Source organism: Podarcis pityusensis (assembly GCF_964106645.2).
Source record: "Podarcis pityusensis genome assembly, chromosome: 5".
NCBI lineage: Eukaryota > Metazoa > Chordata > Lepidosauria > Squamata > Lacertidae > Podarcis > Podarcis pityusensis.
The window spans coordinates 35,882,151-35,901,687 of NC_138032.1; the positions used below are offsets into that span (position 1 = coordinate 35,882,151).

A 19,537-nucleotide genomic window follows, 5' to 3' on the forward strand; every position below is an offset into this window, starting at 1 on the left:
GCCAATGCTTGACCATTGTGTCTAGAAGAAAATTCTCCCCTGGAATGTGTTTCAAAGTCAGACTCTAGAGCTCCTCCAGATTGCTGCTTTATTGCAGGTGTATTCTGCAACAAACTCTTAACAGCAGTGCATTAGTAGCGGGGTTTTTTTTTCTGCTTTAGTTTGTTGTGCAATGAATGCTTCCCCAAAGCTTCCGGGTTATTGCAGCCTGGGAGGGGCTATAGCACAACCAAAGCAGAACAAAAATAAGCCAGAATATTTGTGGTATAAAAAGCTACAGGATTTCAGCAGGAAGTTACAGGATATGCACTGAATGGAATGAAGCAGTGCGACCACCCCAAAGCATTTGCAGGTACAAAAAAACAGGATCGCATGTGACAGCCTGATAGCATAATGAGCACAAATCATCATTAATGTGCAATAAAAAGGATGTCTGGAGAGGCCCTTTGACCCAATATTAGGGCATTAGTGGTGGATTTCTTCTGCTTTGTTGATTTCTTCTGCCTTTGGGGGAGGGGCTGTTACCAATTACCAGTTCGTGATATCTCAAAAACCTGTTTACAGTGGTACCTTAGGTTAAGTACTTAATTTCTTCCGGAGGTCCGTTCTTAACCTGAAACTGTTCTTAACCTGAAGCACCACTTTAGCTAATGGGGCCTCCTGCTGCTGCCGTGCCGCCGGAGCACAATTTCTGTTCTCATCCTGAAGCAAAGTTCTTAACCCGAGGTATTATTTCTGGGTTAGCGGAGTCTGTAACCTGAAGCGTATGTAACCTGAGGCACCACTGTACTATATTAAGCCATCATCTGAAAACTCCCTTTGTTAGTTTCACCACTTTTTATGTGAGAATAACGGTGCCAACATGCTGCTAGGGCTTCCAGGGGTCCAGGATGTGAAATTCTAATTAACAACGTCCCCAACTTGAGGTGAGGCAATAGTGTTACAGTACAGTCAATTCAGGTGTGTAATGATTGTGTCGCAACTGAAGTGAAAAATAAACACTTGAGGGAAGTGAAGGACAATGGGGAAATTATGGAGAATGCAGTCGTCCAGAATGAATGCTATCTGACTTCTCAGGAATAAAAAGAGTGGGTGAATTGTATCAGAACTGAAGAAAAATGGCATCACGGTGGCATCTGGTAGCCCTGAATCCTTTTATAATAAGTATCATTGGCTGAGATCATTTTAAAAATGTATAGAAAAATAGGTATCTTTATTTATTTTCACACAAGTTTTCAGCAGCTTCAACCAACAAGGCCACCTATCATGGTGGCAATTACCACAAAACAAGGCCTGAACATAACACAGCTAGGCAATTGTTTTCTGACATGTTTTGAGTGTTATGGAAGAAGAAATACAGGTCATCCCACTCAAAATATACTCCCCTCTCTCTTGAAAATAACAAGTCTCCTGAACCTACTCTTGTAACAGAAGGTAGGGTTGCCATATTCCCAAAGATGAAAATCTGGGCAAAGTTGTTGAGCTTATTTTTGGTAAAACATGGACATATGGCAGCCCTACAGAAGGTATACAAAACACAGACCTGGAAACACTGCCCTACCCTTCCCAATTCTTCAGCAGCATAATCGGAAAATATTGCAATTCTTTAAAAATTAGCTGTTTGTACAGATGTACTGTACATTTGTTTTCCTTAATTTTAAACTAATTAAACACCAATCTTAATATGAGTATTTAAAAGTATTGAATGGATTTTTTGGGTTGTGCGTCTTGTCAGCTCTACACCTTCCCTTCATCCAGGGGTGAGGAACTTGTGACCTCTCAGATGCTGCTGGCCTCCAGCTTTCATCAGCCCCAGACAGTCCAGCCAACGGTCCTGGATGTTATCTAGGAACATCTGGAAGTCCATAGGTTCCCCTTCCTGGAGAGTGGGAATGTGTAAGTTGGCAAAGAGAATTCAGGAAGGCAGTTTCCATTTCTGGAGCCCTGCAGGGCCTCAGGGGCCTCTCATGTGAGCAAAACAGATTAGAACTGTGTCCTTGATATTGCTCTGTCTTGTTCCTAGACCATCCTTGCCTTTGCTTGAGAAAATGTACACGTTTCTAGCATTTGACTAGCTCTAAACTTTAAAGTCTGACTAAAGCAGCACCAATCCCTTTCTTAGACCAATGTATTAGGTGGCTCTTAGTGGTGCCTCTTTCCACTTGCCAACCAATCCATGACATGGACCTGTGAACTGATGATGCCACAAACTGAAAAATATGTTGCTCATCAGGTTTGGCCTTCTCAGTTGCAGGGCCTGTGGCAAGGGAGGCAGAAAGTAGAGCCCCAAAGCCAGAAGACCTGATACAAACTGAACCTGTGTGCAAAAAATCTCTACATTCATGCCTCCTGTGTAGCCACCCCCCCCCCCCCCCAGAACAACCCAACATGCTTTCTGCCTTGATTTCATGCCGGCAGGAGTGTTTGAATTTTAGAAATAGCAGGAACACGAAAATGTGTTCATTCAGCATAGGAAAGGAGGACTTGGGTAGATGTTAAGGGAGTATAAATAATTAAATAAATAACACAACAACATTACTAAATCTCAAAGCACTGAGCTCAATAAACCCAGGACGTCATTTTAGATCTGTGACACTGTAAGCATTTCCTTAGTGACAGCAGTTCCAGTCTACATCTCCTGACAGTAGCTGACAATGATGCCCATGGAAGACAATGATATTCCTTGCACTGAAAGGTGGGTGATGGCTCATTACTGTCTGGCAAGCAGCATCTTGAGGCTTCAGGAACAACAGAGGAATCAGAAATGCGCAGAGGCTGCAGCAACGAAAGTTGATGATTGCGGATACAGGTTAATACACATATCTTTGTAATCTCACATACAGAGATTAAGTAAACAAAGTCTGTCATCTTGATCCTAAAGAACTGATGTTGCAAACAATAAAAATGTGGGGGCCAAAGTATCTTAGTATGCTGGTCTGGGTGTTTCACAGAAATCTTCATCAGAGTTTGACTCAGTTTCTCTCTCTCTCTCTCTCTCTCTCTCTCTCTCTCTCTCTCTCTCTCTCTCTCTCTATATATATATATATACACTCCCAAGCCTATTTAAATTGGTTCAGTAAAATATATAATGCAAGGGTGATTAATCTGGAGTCCTCTAAATGTTGCTGGACTACAACTCTCATCATTCCTGACCATTGGCCATGCTTGCTGGGGCTGATGGGAGTTGAAGTCCATTACCTCTGAAGGGTCTCCTGATATAATGTAATTGCAAAAACGAGGGAAACAAACTGAAATGTCATTATTTTCAAAACTGCCCAAGGGCATGCTGTTTTCAGCCGTGAGCTGCCAGAGCTAGAACTAGGAACCTGTGCATTTTGCTCAGGGCTGGGTAAAGATCTGTGTAACTTTGGGACTCCGTGTTCTAAAATATTAGGAGCAGACGTTTTATTCTTCTGTCCCAGAATCTTAGATTTCTTTCACGTCTTCTTCTCATTCCATCTTGGGATGTAATCTTTATGGCTACAACTTTAAGACTTCTTTTGTTGTTGTTTTTTGGTGCCCTCCCCTGCCCTTCTCACTACTTTGTGTAACATCCTGCCTGTTTAAGAGGTCTGGAGCAATCAAAAGCTTGCTCACTATTTTGTGATATTTTGATTGGCTCTAGCAAAAATATTGCTGAATTGTGGGTTTTAGCATTCATCTTATGGGCCCACACAACTTCCTTTCCCCTCTTCTACTATTGCTGACTCTCCCTACTTACTCCCCAACTGCACGTGTGTGTGTGTGTACGTACGCGTGCGCGCGCGCACACACACACACACACACACACAGCAGCTTTCCAAGCATCCACAAAGCTATTTGGTCTCTACCTACTGCTGAAACCACCATCAGAACCCTGCTCTGTCCCTTTTAATATTTCTAGACTAGAGTACAAAACAGACTGGCAGCAGCAGCTGCATGATGCAATATGAGCCTAGTGATCTGTATCTTCGTTGCATGTCTGACTTTTATTGCTGCCTTTTTGGTAATGTGGCAATATGGAAGCTTTCTCTATTGGTCAACCAGCATTCATATTATGTTATTCCCCTTCCCACTATCACAGAGTAAACTACTCTGACCAACTGCTACCCTTCTTATTAGGTATCTGCGTTGACAAAGGTAGAAGGAATGTTAGCAACCATCACTTGCTTCAATCTTCCCCTGTTGGTGTGTGGATGCAGGCGGAGGGACCATTCACAGGCCATATGCAACAACAACAACAAAGTTACAAAATTTTAGTGGATTCCTGTTACCTATTTCTTTTCACATAAGCCACAGAAACATCCAAAAAAGCCATTGATGATCTGGAGAACAGCAAGGACCATTTCCACTGTGCTGATGATTAAGAGAGCCGAGAAGAAATAGACATTCCAGCTCACAATATTACGTGGCTCGATGCACACTTTGTTCCAAAGGGGCGGATCATACAAATAATTCCGAGTCCTTAAAGGAACAGATTTTGAATGAGAAAGTTGTAAGTAAAGATACATTATAAACGAAGGATAAGGGAAAGCTGTTCAATCAGGAGATGATATTTTTGTACATTTTAAAATAATAATCATTTATTACTCATACCCCACCCATCTGACTAGGTTGCCCCAGCCACTCTGGGAGGCTTCCAACAGAATATTAGATAAAGATTTCTGGATTTACTGGGTTACTGAGTATGCTGTCCTGTGCACCATTTTTCCTTGAATGGTTTTACATTTACAATATAATATTAAATATTGTCTTCCCTGGTTGCATTGTCTCAAGATGAAAGACATGCGGTTGCCCTTCCAACACCAACACTGTAGAAGTTAGTAGCAGTAATAGTAATTCACTGGACAGAAGACCCCTCTGCCTTAGCATTCCTTGCACTTGCAAGTGTCGCTGCTTTGTTGACATCCCGGTTCTACTGACATTCCACTATGATAGCATTCCTCAACAAGTGATCCATGCCTGCTGAGACTCCTTCACTTTTTTCCTCCCAGCAACGTTATCCCTACATATTCTTTGGTGCTTGTTGCTATTGCCAGTGCCCCTAGTCCAGTTTCTCTGTGTGTGTTTTGATGCACAGGAAAGGAAAATATTCCCGTGGGAAATAGCTCAAGCTAGCCTCACAATTTAATTGAGCAATGCAAATACGGTCTCCTGAGCTGCATGAGCCACGTTTAATGGGAGTCAGTAACAGAGAACTTGTTTGGAAACACTGACACCGTCTATATAATTGTTTAGTCTTCAGGACCAACAATATACAGAAAGCCGTATGCCCTTTCAGACATCCTTTTTATTGTGCATTCATGATTATTTGTGCTCATGATGGTACAGTAGTAGTTCTGCTTACGTAACCCTCTGGTTATGTAAACTTCGGGATACGTAAGCGGCAAACCTGGAAGTATTTTACCAGGTTTCGCCACGTGCGCATGCGCAGAAGCGGTCCTCCAGTTGTGGAAACCTTGGGATCCAGCCGGACCTCCGGAACGGATCCCGTCCGCAACTAGAGGTACCACTGTATTGGGGCAGTTATATGTGATCCCACTTTCAATACTGTTTGTTCCTGCAAAAGCTTCAGGGCAGACATACTGTAGCTTCCTGCTTAAATTCTGCAACTTTTCGTACCACAACTGTTCCAGGGATGGTGGTAGTCTTGCTTTTGTTTTACTATAGCATAAGAGGGGCCCCCTGGACAGCAATACTGCAGTATCACTCAAGAAGCATTACAGAAGAACTAATAAAGTGGAATGATGTTTGGGCAGTACAGCATCCATTCAGTCCTATACTGCATCAATTAGATGCTGCAGAATAGACCTGGCAAAACCCCCCACCTCTCTGGAGGGGCCTATCATCAAGTCATTGCTTGCGACTCATTTTTTTGGTCATGACTCTGAACTCAACGGAGAACGAGTCTCAGTTTTCACCACTAAGCAAAAACAGCTCTCAGCACAGGTTAATAGGCATTGCTCTTCCATAAAATGACCCATGACCTCCAGGTTTCTTTACCTGATGTTTGAGGACTGACTGTGTGTTTGAAGGAATGGATAATCCCATTGAGTCATCTGTGTCCCATTGTGGGTGGTGGAGCTATAAAAGCAGAGAGGTCCCTCTGTCAAGCCCACACCAGACAAAACAAAGCAAGCAGCTGATCCCAGCAAGGCCAGTCCTGATAATACAATGGAGAGAAACATCTGTGGGCAAAAGAGGCATAGAAATTAAGGGCACTTCCAGATGACCTGATAACTGAGCATTGATCCTGACTTGTTTGCAAGGAGATGAGATGGTGATGGCTATTTAATGAGTGCTTACTCCGTTTTGTGTTCCAGTGCAGTTTCCTGTCACTTTCCTTATCATGAAAAGTTTGATGTTTTGAGGAAGTGGGATTATTGCTCAAGACCTCCCAGTCATTGATAATTGTGTAACCTGAATTTGCTGGTACGTGACCGAATCCCACCCGAAGGTATTGACAGTCCGGAAGTGGCCTAATTCCAGTTATGCAAGACCCCTTCAACTGTACTACTGAACCTCAGTAATTAGGAGCAACGGAAAGGGAGATTGGTTCTAAAGAGCTTTATGGAAACGACCTGAGTAGCTATGGTAACTTCTGATTGCTACACTACAGGCACCAGGTTCCCCCCCCCTGCTCCAGCAACAGACCGCAAGGCTCCTGGATGGGGGAATGCACCCTCCAAGTTTGGATTAGGGTGGGGTATGACAAAGTTCTTGACCTTGGCAATGACTAGTGGAGTCAGGCTGAAAAGTGTAGAGTCTGGTCCATTCGGACAAATGGGACACTGCACCATTAACCTCTTTCATCCAGCCCCCATCTGCCTGCCTTCATGTTAACAACCAGTCTAGGGCTGGCACTGCTTGTCAACTTCCTTCTCCTTGGTCTTCAGTCATATCAGGACCATACTCTCAAAGCACTGCAATATTCCTTTAACAGTCTCCCAAACAGTGTTTCTTTTCTTTTTAAAAAATGTTTAGGGGTACTCTCATTTTCCTGCTCATATTGAAATACTGCCCCTCAATGATTCTCAAAATATTTAGGGGTATGCGTACCCCTGTGTGTCCCCCAGAAAAAAACACTGCTCCCAAATAATCCTTGTACAGTGTTACTTTGGGTTACAAACACTTTGGGTTACAAACACTTCAGGTTACAGACTCCGCTAACCCAGAAGTAGTACCTTGGGTTAAGAATTTTACTTCAGGATGAGAACAGAAATCGCACGGTGGGGGCAGCAGGAGGCTCCATTAGCTAAAGTGGTACCTCTGGTTAAGAACAGTTTCAGGTTAAGAAAGGACCTCTGGAACGAATTAAGTTCTTAACCAGAGGTACTACTGTAGTCTGTTAAGGGTACTGAGAGTCATTGGGAGACCCCCATTCCCCTCTCTGAGCTACAATTTTCAGAGTTACCTGGGAAGAGGAATTGATTGTGAAACCACTCTGAGAACTATGAAAATGCTGAACCGTGTACAGTATCGAACTGGAATTTTGACAAGAATCTTGACTGTTAAGCCCTGCCATTAAAGCTGAGGGCCTTTCATCAGCGGAACAAATGAGCTACCACCCTCATACCTTTTGGCAAGTACCGCAGGTGCAGGAGACATTCTTTCCCCTAAATCCAATAACTGTGATCTGAACTGCGGCTGGGAAGACCTGTGGAAGACAGAAGTGATTCAGAATGAACACCCTTTTCTGCTAAGCGGGAGGGATCAATTTGATTCTGTTTGAATCTTAATGAGAAACTACCTCATTTGCACTTCTTGAACCAATACACAAATTGAAACTTATTGGGGTGGGATTCAGTTAACAAATTTTGCTAGCTCTGGGTAGCCCAGCAGTAGCATGGCCGCAGGTGGAGTCCTGTAGTTGCGATCTTCAGTCTGGGAATCTCTGTGTTTGCTCATTCATACTAAGCCAAGCAAAGCAGGTCAGAGGGGCTTGCAGGAACCCTGGAATGTAGCTCACTGCAGAACATAGCAGACATATATATATATATTAAAAAAAAAACATGTGCAGCAGATCACTGGAAGAAACGAGCCAACCAGAGAATGCAAATCAAACGAAACCACACTCATGGCAGCTACTCTCTCTCTCACACATGCAAAACAAACATGGAGTAGCATGTCACACAGAAGAAGCATGCACAGCACCCTTTCAATGCACACGGGTTAAACAGCTATAGCTCAGCCATCCTTTTCGAGAATTTTCAGAAATCTGGGGAAGAATCCAATTAACTTGTTCTGCCAACAAAAGGGTGTATGGCTGTGGAACATCCCTCCTTCTCCACAATGCGTGCCCTGTGTCCTCCAAATCTGCTCCAGAGGGTTGGTGGGACCCCTAGGGCAGATTTAGGGGTCCCATGGGGAAAAGGGGGGGAGGGATGCTCCATTACACAAGTGTATATCCTTGCACTGGTGGTAGCACTACATTGGATACAACCCTGGTCAATTTATACAAGATATAAGATACTGCATGCCAAACTGCCATTGGATTGGACAAATTTTCTTCAGAGTATCATGAATGGAATTTTCAGGCAAAACTGAGAGCCAGTGTGGTGTAGTGGTCAAGAGCAGTAGACTCGTAATCTCCGCTCCTCCACTTGCAGCTGCTGGGTGACCTTGGGCTAATCACACTTCTCTGAAGTCTCACAGAGTGTTTGTTGTGGGGGAGGAAGGGAAAGGAGAATGCTAGCCGCTTTGAGACTCCTTCGGGTAGTAATAAAGTGGGATATCAAATCCAAACTCTTCTTCAGTATATCCTTGCTCTGCATGTAGCCTGCCCACCTCCAATGACAAAACCTTGTTTGGTTATAAACAACAAAACAGAAGACAGAAGACAAAAAGAGCGGGCCTTACGGTTTCCTACACAGATTCTTGACAGAAAAATATCCACTTACCAATAAGCCTCCTCCCCACATTCCTGGCATCAGCATAGCTTTCTTTGTGATGTGACCCATCTGTAGATAATGCCATTCCCAACTGGGAAAGAGCAGGAGAGTGTTGGCAACAACAGAAAGCAGGCCCAGGGTCAAGAGGCATGGCCCCAGGATCCTAGCACACGTCCCCACGCACATTGTCAGCAGAGAGCCCTGCAAAGATGAAGAAAAGAGTCACAGACTGTGTAAGCATTTCTGTTTTCTCTGGCTTTAGAGCATTTTGTTTGAGTACACGTGATCCACAATCCATATGTGTCCTGTAGTTTCTTGAGAAATACTGCCGATCGATGTGTTTTCCCTCAAACCAATGAATGACACCATTGAAATAAATTTCATTGCCAGTTGGCGCATGGAGTGAGGTACGCCATCTTGTCCTTTGCCAGACTGCCCCAGCCCCAATGGTCTGCACTGGCTGTTAAAGGGTCATGTACAGATTAGTCAGAGACACAAGACTCACAGAATACAGATAACTACACCCTGAAAATTTGTTAAAAGCAGACCAGGAATGTGTCCATAAGGTATTTTGCCACCCCCCCCACCCTGTCAACAGGGCAAAGGGAGGGAGAGTTAAATGGGATGGTTTGCAAATTTCCTAATGTGAAAGCATAATTTCCTCTACTTGCAGTGGTTGGGCTGTAAGTGACATTGTTTAAGCCGTCAAAAATGGCACTGCCCTTGCATAAGTGGGAGGTTTGCAGATGTCTAAAAATATCTTTAAAGCCTATGTGGTGTGGGGGTGGAGACTCTTCAAAACAGCTCAATAAGCAGAGTATACTGAGTGGTCATGGCATGGAATGCTAACTGGTAGTTGGGGAGATGGGGCAGGGGAATGGAATGGAGTATCCTGAGCAAGAACATTTCACACCACATTTTCTAGCAGGTCCCACCCATTTATTTTAAGGCTAGATGTGCCTCGGACAGCCAGACTGATGACAATTCTGCAATGTTAGTTTCCTACCCAAAATACCCTGACCCTCTCCTGACTGTCTTTCCCATTACCTGGGCATGCAGTAACATGTCATTGACACATGAATGGCACATTTTAAATGGATTTATACTAGACCATCTAGTCATCACTCTACTTTATCGGTTGTTCAGTGATGTTTCCCTGGTGCTTCTGCAGCTCAGTTGGTTAGAGCATGGTGCCGATAACACCAAGGTCCCAGGTTTGATTCCTGTATGGAGCAGCTGCATATTCCTGGGGTTTGGATTAGATGGTTGCTCAGGGTACCTTCCAGCTCTGCAATTCTATGACTATTGCATCCAAACTTTAACTTTGCTCATTCCATCGTCCATGCTCCCGCCATCCCCGCTTCCCTTCCCTACAGCAGTAAGTCAAACTGCAATGCCAGGCCACTAAACTTCCATTTGCACACTTTAAAAAACTTTGTTTGGGTTATGACTGGTGTGTTAAACCATCCTTGTTTGCAGGGGGGGCTGGGGGCAGACCACAAGAATGCCAGCATATGGCATCTATAAGAAGTATGTGGGAGAGGCACAAGAGTGCAAGTTTCTCTCCCCACACCTTTTCATGTTATTTGTGCTACATTGCCATGCAACCATATCACCATTTGATTTTGCCACTTCTAAAGTTGTGGGTTAAACCACAGAGCCTAGGACTTGCCTATCAAAAGGTTGGCGGTTCGAATCCCCATGATGGGGTGAGCTCCCGTTGCTCGGTCCCAGCTCCTACCAACTTAGCAGTTCGAAAGCACATCAAAGTGCAAGTAGATAAATAGATACCACTCTGGTGGGAAGGTAAACGGCGTTTCCGTGCGCTGCTCTGGTTCGCCAGAAGCGGCTTAGTCATGCTGGCCACATGACCTGGAAGCTGTACGCCGGCTCCATTGGCCAATAAAGTGAGATGAGCGCCGCAACCCCAGAGTCGGTCACGACTGGACCTAACGGTCAGGGGTCCCTTTACCTTTACCTTTTAAAGTTTTTATGCTTAGGCTGCGATTCCTGTGCTAAACCGTAGCTCCTTCCAACACCCTGACAGGAACATTGCTATACAGCATTGACAAAAAGTTTGGGAGAGTGGGTGTGTCACAAAGAAACGCATTTAATTTGGAACATTGCCAGGGTACCCTAGTGCTATAGTGCAACAAAAGCAAAATAACAGTAACAATCAGAACATGTGAGATACAAAAAAAACATAAGATTTCTGCAGGAAGCTGTGGGCCACGCAGGAATTGTTAATGAAGCAGCATGGCCATCCTTAAACTTTTACAGGCACAAATAGCATTGGATGCAGGAGTGCATTTAACCACCCTGGTACCTGCAAGTCAAGGGCACAAATCATCATGAATGCACAATAAAAAGGACATTCAGAGCGCCCCCCCCCCCGTTCCTTGTTATTCTTCTCTCTCCCAGGTGAATGGTTTTGATTGCCTTCTCCTATTTTCCCAATAAACAGCTTCTCCTTAGGTCACAAAATTGGTAGCTGACGTATGTTTGGGAAAAGATGCTCCCCTACCCAAATCCCATATACGGTAACTGCTGTCTCTTTAGGCAAGAACTCCAAAAACCTCTGGAAGTTCAGCAAAGCATGATATCCTGCACAAAACACCCCATACCACACTCATGTAATTCAGCATGGCCCTTCCCCTCTGGAGACTTATGGCTATATGTTTTTTTTAAAACACATATTCCTTACTCCCAAAGAAATTCCAGAAGGATGTTTACAACTTAGCAACTTCTAACAGTTACAGTCGGAGATTATACAGGACTCTCACATACTCCCACACACCAGCACCTAGTGAAGAAGACCTCTTTATTTCAGCTGGCATTTCAAGTAAAGACCCCCCCACCCCGAGATACACACCAAGTTTACAGTTAATTTTATCTAGTTTTATTTGTTTACTTCATAAAATTTATAAACCACTTGATTGCAAGAAACCTCAATGCGGTTTGCAAAAAGATTAGAGAAAAAGATAATTTTGTCTCTGTTCTGTTGCCTTCTTGCACACCAGTTAGAGACTATGGGTTGCCATATGTCCTCTTTATCCAGGACAGGTCATTTCATGAGAGTCGTCATAGCAATCCATAGTTAAAAGTAGAGGTCGGCAAATGTGTCCTCTTTTTTGCTCTCTAAAATACGGCAACCCTACAAGTAGTATATAAATGAAATAATAATAAACTAACAATACTGTGTTTCCATCTGGATAGCCACATACTATTGTAAATGGGACACTGAGATATCACAAAAAGGTGGTAGACATCAGAGTTTGTTTGTTTTTTAATAACTGGATTTCCCCTAAAAACGGTAAATCTTGATTAAATGGGGGCAGGGAGGAGGGAATATGGGTTGCCATTGGATGATGACAACATTGTGTGAGCACTGCAGAAACATGAATGCATGAGCAGTACTGATCTATTATACAGCCAGGAAGAAGCAACACCTGTTTCAGTTTATAGTCTAGAAATGTCCTGAATCCATCTCAGCTGGGAAATGGAAAGTGAATTCCAGTTTCAGGTTCCTCGACTCTTTTGCCACCACAGCAAACCCACCATCAGCTGGTCCTTACAGAATTAATTCTTCCCAGGTCTTTCACTTACCTTTGAGAAATAGAAAGCACTGATGCAGATCCAAGGAAGTGGTGGTATCAAAGTTGCACTCAGCTCCAAAGGTTGTTGCCGTTGTTGCAATAATCCACACAAGAGAGGTTTCTCTGGAAAGGGCACCAACAGCTGGCAACTATTTATAATCTTCTGGCGACTGAAACCTGGGCAGGCCCCAACTTATTTTCTCCCTAGATGGTCAGACCTGGATCTAACTAGTTTTTTTTTAATCACACAAGTCACATGAACCCTTCTTCCCATGATGGGCAAGTCCAACAGCTCTGTACCGTTCTAAAGGAAAAAATTGCCCATAGAGGGAAATGACAAATGAGTGATTAGAAGAAAACTGTTTCTGTGAGGAAGTAGGCTTAAGGGCGGCAGTTGTACATGAAGCAAGCTTGCAACATGCTCAAACAAAACAATGCTAGAGGGACATTGGTGCTGCTCTGTTGCAACAAAAACAATAAAAGGGTCTCTCCAGGTGGTTGTTTATTGTGCATGCAGTCCACATGGCATCAGCAGCATGAAAATACCCGCTTATTTTGCCCACCACCACCAAGAGACGCAGATTTGCACTGGGAGGTGGGTCCAATCATGTTAAAAACAACAGCAGTTGCTACATCCTTGACCACCAGGGATGGACTATCAGTGGGTCACATGACATAGGAGGTGCCCAATAGGAGCTGATTACCTGTCTGGTATGTGAAATTGCCACTAATGCCCCAGCCAAAGCTGCCTTTCTTCACACTGCAATTAACAAGAATGCACATATGTTATAGAAAGGAAGCCTGTACAAGCACATATATAAAATCCGTATAAAAAATCTGTACCTGTTGCCTTGTGGGACATCTTCAGGAGAAGAAAAGGCTAAGGAGTAAACTCTATACAAATCCAGAGTGGAGTCCCTAAAATGGTTGGATGGTGCATTGCACACCTCCTTCTGGCAACTCCTGCAACCAAGCTGGTGCCAAATGTATTGTTCTGTTTTCCTTTAGACCACATCAGTGGTGCCGAGAGGGGGGGTCTTGTCGTCTGGGCAGCCAGGACCTCCTTACACACTGCCCAGGCTTGTGCCCTGGGGAGGTCACTTCAGTGCTGCTAACACCACAAAAAACAATGTGGGAGGCAGCAGGCGCTGTGATTCTCCACCCCGGGAGGTGCACTCCATTGTGTCTTGAGATAGATGGATATCAACAATAATATATATACAGTGGTACCTCGGGTTATAGACGCTTCAGGTTATGTGTTCTCGGGTTGCGCACTGCGCCGAACCTGGAAGTACTGGAACGGGTTACTTCCGGGTTTCAGCACTTGCGCATGCGCAGAAGCGCTAAATCACGACCCACGCATGCGCAGACGCAGTGCTGCGGATGGCAAACATGTCTCCCGCACAGCTCACGTTCGCAACCCGAGGTTCCACTGTACATGGCTCAATTCAGAGCCCTCAAAATAAATCATTTTTTTTTAAGTGCTCTCATTATCACCCACCCATTTCCAAATTAATCTGGATGGAGTTTGGCCAGCACTACATGCATCACCTTCACAGTCTATAGACAAATGTTTATCTATGGTGGGTCACTGCAGTCTGTGCCCTCTGTGCAGCTCAGCTTCAGATGTGCCTGGTTGGTGTGTGTCCCATGTAAGGGTATACTTGCTGAACTAAGAGGGTGGAAAGCTTTGAAGTGGATGCACCCAGGATGTCAGGGAAGACCTCTATGGAAATATATCACAGGGGAAGAATGACACATAAAAAACCAAGAAAAGTTAATGCACTGCTATAGTGCTCCATGAGAAGCGGGTGGCGCTGTGGTCTAAATCACTGAGCCTCTTGGGCTTGCCGATCAGAAGGTTGGAGGTTTGAATCTCCGCGACAGAGTGAGCTCCCATTGGTCTGTCCCAACTCCTACCAACCTAGCAGTTCGAAAGCATGCCAGTGCAAGTAGATAAATAGGTACCACTGCAGTGGGAAGGTAAACAGTGTTTCCATGCACTCTGGTTTCTGTCATGGCGTCCTGTTGTGCCAGAAGTGGTTTAGTCATGCTGGCCACATGACTCGGAAAGTTGTCTGTGGACAAATGCCTGCTCCCTCAGCCTGAAGTGAGATGAGCGCCGCAACCCCATAGTTGCCTTTGACAGGACTTAACTGTCCAGGGGTCCTTTACCCTTACCCTTTTTAGTGCTCCATATTTCAGCTCCAGATTACTGAATCATTATATGGGTCAACCATTCTCGACTGACTTACAAAAGTCAGGTGGTTCCACCAAGAAGAACAAAATTCCCTTTATAGTTATATACAGTGCACACTTTCACACACGCACACCTCACCACACTGAAACAGCTGAAGTGTATAAATCACATTGCGATTTTCAGGGAGTGGAGGAAGAGGAAGGTTCATTTTTGGCACCACTGGGGAAATGTTGCAACTCACTCTTGTGTTCCAGCTACGTCACGCCAGCCACACAACTCTCTGTTTGGATCAGCTGTCTTGAGAGCAAGTCTGGTGTGGTGATTCTACTTTCACATTCCAGGCACTTCGTATAGTGTTAGAACTCCTACAGAGTTCACACCAGTGCTAACAAGCGAACTACCACATGCTGATGTATCATCAACAGCAGCTGGCCTAGTGCCACTTATAAAACCACCATGACAGCTGTCAATCACTGAAGAGCTCAGAGAGCTTTTTTTTTTATTGCATTAATAAATTATCATTGCAGATTGAGTGCCTGAATGCTATAGCAAGAAGTTTAAAGTGATGGCCTAGCAGGGTGGGGATGACGTGGGGCAATATTTGTACTCAAAGATATTTTGCTGCCTGAAACAGAGCAGCATATGTTGCCCCCCCACCCCCACAGGTCAGTGTGTAAAGTACCCAAGGCTGGCCACATTTTGTGGGGACCTGAGGCAGAAAAACCAACAAGCCTCTCTTCTCCTCTGAGACACAAAAATGGTAACCATAATAAATTAACTAATAATTTGCGAAGCCATTTGTGAAATTGGCTGCCTCACTATACCTAATGGGAGAACCAGCCTACTCCACTTCAGGCAGCAAAATGTTTTTGACCATTAATGCCAGTTGCCAAAGCAAGATTTTAGCAAAGGAAACCTGCACACACACCAAAAAGGGCATCAAATAACCAGTGCTGTTTTCTCTTCAAAAAGAGAACCATGAACACCTCCCTCATTCTCTTAGAATGGCGATGGCGCCCACCTGAGGTGCGCCAGAACCATCAAGTTCCAGCTGGAAAAAAACAGCCCTGATAATAACTATGATGGCGCATCCTTAGAACTACTACTAGTTTCATTCTCTCTTTTTTAAAATTAGTTTTCCAAATTATTACGGATCAAACCAAATTACTTTAATACAATTTCTTAAAATCAGGTTTCCCGCTCCTGTTGCAAACATATGTCGATCATTTCCTCCCATAGCCGCATCATCTCTTATTTAATGTCCAATTGATCCTTCACTTGTTGTTAGTCCATTCTTGCAGCTGACCACATTTTCCCCCTCCTTACAAACAGTGCCTCTGTTACCTCTTATAAATATAAATTCCATTTCACATCTGTAGTCCTTCATATACATTGTTGTTTCAGACCTGGTGTGCTGGGAGAATTAATTACGATCTTCCCTTGTTCAGCTCTTTGCAGTGTTTATCTGGATGGGACAAAGTCACATTCCATTCCTTCTGCTGTTTACCGACTAGCGTACGAGCTGCGGCCATAAATAACTCACAGAGTGAATGTCCAGTTTCCGCCATTAAAATTCTGCTCTGGAGTTCTTCCTCAGCACACAGTTAAAAACAAAATCTTTTCTCAAATTCGGCCTCTTGCCAGATCTATTCAGCAGCCGTTCATTCACCTTGCTCTGCATTGCTCCCTCACACTCCTGGTCCAATCCAAAGATAATTTTAAATAAAGTCCATTCAACCTCGGTCGAGGGGGGAGGGCATAAATTGCTGTTAAATTCCTTGTTGAGCATAAAGACACTTCCCCCATTTTCCATGGTAACAGACAGAATAACATAGCCACGGCTACACAAGTCCCTTTCATTTTACAGGGAGGACAAGAAGAAAAAAGACCATTTGAAAACCATATGAAAGCACAAAGCACCTTGTCCTCCCCCTTCCTTTCCCGGCTGTTGTGAGGATTCTCAAGCTTCAGAAAAAACATTCAGATACAGTAGTACCTCTAGTTACTAACTTAATTCGTTCCAGAGGTCCGTTCTTAACCTGAAACTGTTCTTAACTAGAGGCATGCTTTTGCTAATGGGGCCTCTTGCTGCTGCTGCGCCACCGGCACACGATTTCCGTTCTCATCCTGGGGAAAAGTTCTCAACTCGAGGTAACTCTTCCAGGTTAGTGGAGTTTGTAACCTGAAACGTTTGTAACCTGAGGTGTTTGTAACTTGAGGTACCACTGTACCTTCAAAGAGCCAAGCTCAGTCCTTTTGGCAGCTGATTGATTGCAGCACATTGTCATATGTCGGTCCAGGAGCGCCTCTTTATTAACGCCAATATTCCAGATTAAGGAGGAACCAACCACACATCTTGCAGGAGACGGAGGCTCATCCACGACTAGTTTCATTCTCATGCTTTATCCTGGACTTGCACTTCTCTACAAAAATTGCCACAGCATCCACAGAGAGGGCATGTATGCACTGCAGACCTTTCTCTGGGTCTTTCTAGACCATTAATGACACATGTATGGTTCTCTAAATGTTGCTGGGTTCCACCCCCCTTATTCCTGACCAGTAACTATATTGGCTGGGGCTAATTGGAGTTGGGGTCTAGTAGGGGGAAAGAGCCTTGCTCAGGGAAAATCCTTTTTGAAAAAAGGATAGGGCATGGATTCAAACAGTGGAAGAGTCACTACAGTGAGTATTGGTTAAATAAACAATAGGTGGGGATTTCAAACTGCCATGGGTGGGTAGGAGTGGAATTAGTGCATGATGTTCAGTATGCTTGCTGGGCTGATATTACCTGGATGTATTTGTGATATTGATAAAGTCTACTCTAGGGAAGATGAGTACTGCCTCCACTCCCCTGAAGAAGCTGGGCCATCCTTATCTTTCAACATATTTCTCCATCTGATAATTTAAGCACTCCTATATTAGCAGTACACCTTGCATCACACATGATTATTATTGAGCAACTGAACTGCTGTCTAAAGAGAGTGGGTGCGCCCTAGTTCTCCTCCCACTCCAAATTTGTCAGCTTTAAAAAATAAATCTTGAAGTTGCGTAAGAATTGTCCATCTAGCAGCCACAATCACGCCTCCCTTGTATCAGCGTAACTTGCAGTTTTCATGTACTTTCCCAGTGTGACTCTTGCAATCTCGTTAGCAAATGTACAGGTTTACATGACTGTGGAAAATACGGTCAGGCAACTTTAACTCTTTGAACCACGATGACTGAGCAAGTGAGTTGCCTCAGTCTCCACTTCAGTACTCTATTGCTTTCTGAAACATAACATTCTCGCACACACTTGGAATCATGGCACACTGAAGAGGAAACATTTGCTCCTCTTTAATATAGGTACAATTTTGACCCTTATTACACAATATGTGCAGATTTCCAGATGTTTTACAACTAGTCACAATCTCAGGTTCCTCATCTGTTAAATGAGGTAAATGTTTTATAGCATGTCTTTTAAACATATAGGGTTTTCAACTAGTTTTTCTTCAGAGTAGATGCAATGAAATTAATGAACCTAAATTGATAATGATAATTAATTGAAATGGGTCTACTCTGAGGAAACAATAGTTGACAGCAACCCTTAGTTCAGGCTTCCTCAATCTCAGCCCTGCAGATGTTTTTGGCCTACAACTCTGATCCCTAGCTAGCAGGACCAGTGGTCAGGGATGATGGGAATTGTAGTCTCAAAACATCTGGAGGGCCGATGTTGAGGAAACCTGCCTTAGTTCCTTAACAAATGCTACATAATATGTCCACAGGTTCAATGGCCAAGCATGTTTTGCATGCATAAGGTTCCAAACAGGATTAGAAATTACCCTTGTCTACAAATCCTTGATAGTCATTGCCCGACATTATAGGCAATACCAAGCTAGGACTAATGACTGACTCAATCTAAGGGAACTGAGAACAGGCAAGGGAGGCGTTGCCAGCTTCTAACAGCAGCACTGAGCGGTGTCCCCTTCCTCTCAACCCCACTATACATGTCTACAATTTTTGAACAACATTTATAACCTAGGTAACTGTCTTGCCAAAGGCAAGGTGGTTCTTTTAAAATGAGATTCAGAAGTAATACAAAACACACAAGTGGCTGAGATTAAAGGTTTTATTCTAAAACAGCAAGCAGTGTATACATACCAAGAAAGCACTTCAATCTGCCACCTGGAAGCCCTCAAGAAGCAGCGAAGAGACTCCCCCAGATAGCCTCAGTTTGCATGGCCCTGTGACCCATCAGCCCGTGCACAAGCTTCAAAGAAACTCTGCCCAAACCGTCTGATTTTATAGATAGCCACCCCCTCCCAATGCCTCACTTTCTCAAAACAATGTCCAACATCAAAGATGATACCCAGCATTATCACCCACAACTGATGAGGCAGCTGTGGGAGGGGGGGCTTCACCTCCTCCCAACTTTCTCAAGACATCTAAGACTGTTCTCACACCATCAAAAAACTTAACAAGAGCAAGGGAGGGGGAAGGAACAGAGGCAGGAAGGGCTCCATGTCAGATCACTAACTCCTCAATATGTTTTGTCTTCCGAATGCATTTCCCATACTGTAACTAAATGTGAACACTGGGGCTTCAGTTCCTAAACACTCCTGCAAAAGGAAGTACCACAAGTGTTAGGACATCTGTTGTCAGAATGGTAGCTTCTCTAAATCCTCCACTTTCTAATGCACAGTGTATTAATCTTTGATATAAAAGAAGTCCTACCTAAAAGAAACGGGGGTAGAGGCAATAATCATATTGAAATAATCATTTGATAGCATATGCCCACCCTTAGGAGCCTATTAAAAAAACACAAAAAACAGGACATCTTTTGAAAAACAATGCTCACGTGGACTCACCACCACTATTTTTAAAATTTAGTTCAG

The 19,537-nt window shown here is 43.9% G+C and overlaps 1 protein-coding gene across 1 annotated transcript; it reads right to left on the reverse strand.

The window, feature by feature from the left end:
- Positions 1-151: 151 nt before the first annotated feature.
- Positions 152-12,778, reverse strand: TM4SF19 (transmembrane 4 L six family member 19). Its single transcript, XM_081005819.1, has 6 exons — positions 12,477-12,778; positions 8,880-9,071; positions 7,556-7,636; positions 5,983-6,167; positions 4,254-4,443; positions 152-2,775 (listed from the first exon to the last, which is right to left on the reverse strand). The coding sequence occupies exons 2-5, from the start codon at positions 9,054-9,056 to the stop codon at positions 4,254-4,256; spliced, it is 633 nt and encodes a 210-aa protein (XP_080861945.1). The 5' UTR covers positions 9,057-9,071; positions 12,477-12,778; the 3' UTR covers positions 152-2,775.
- Between the last annotated feature and the right edge of the window lie 6,759 nt (positions 12,779-19,537).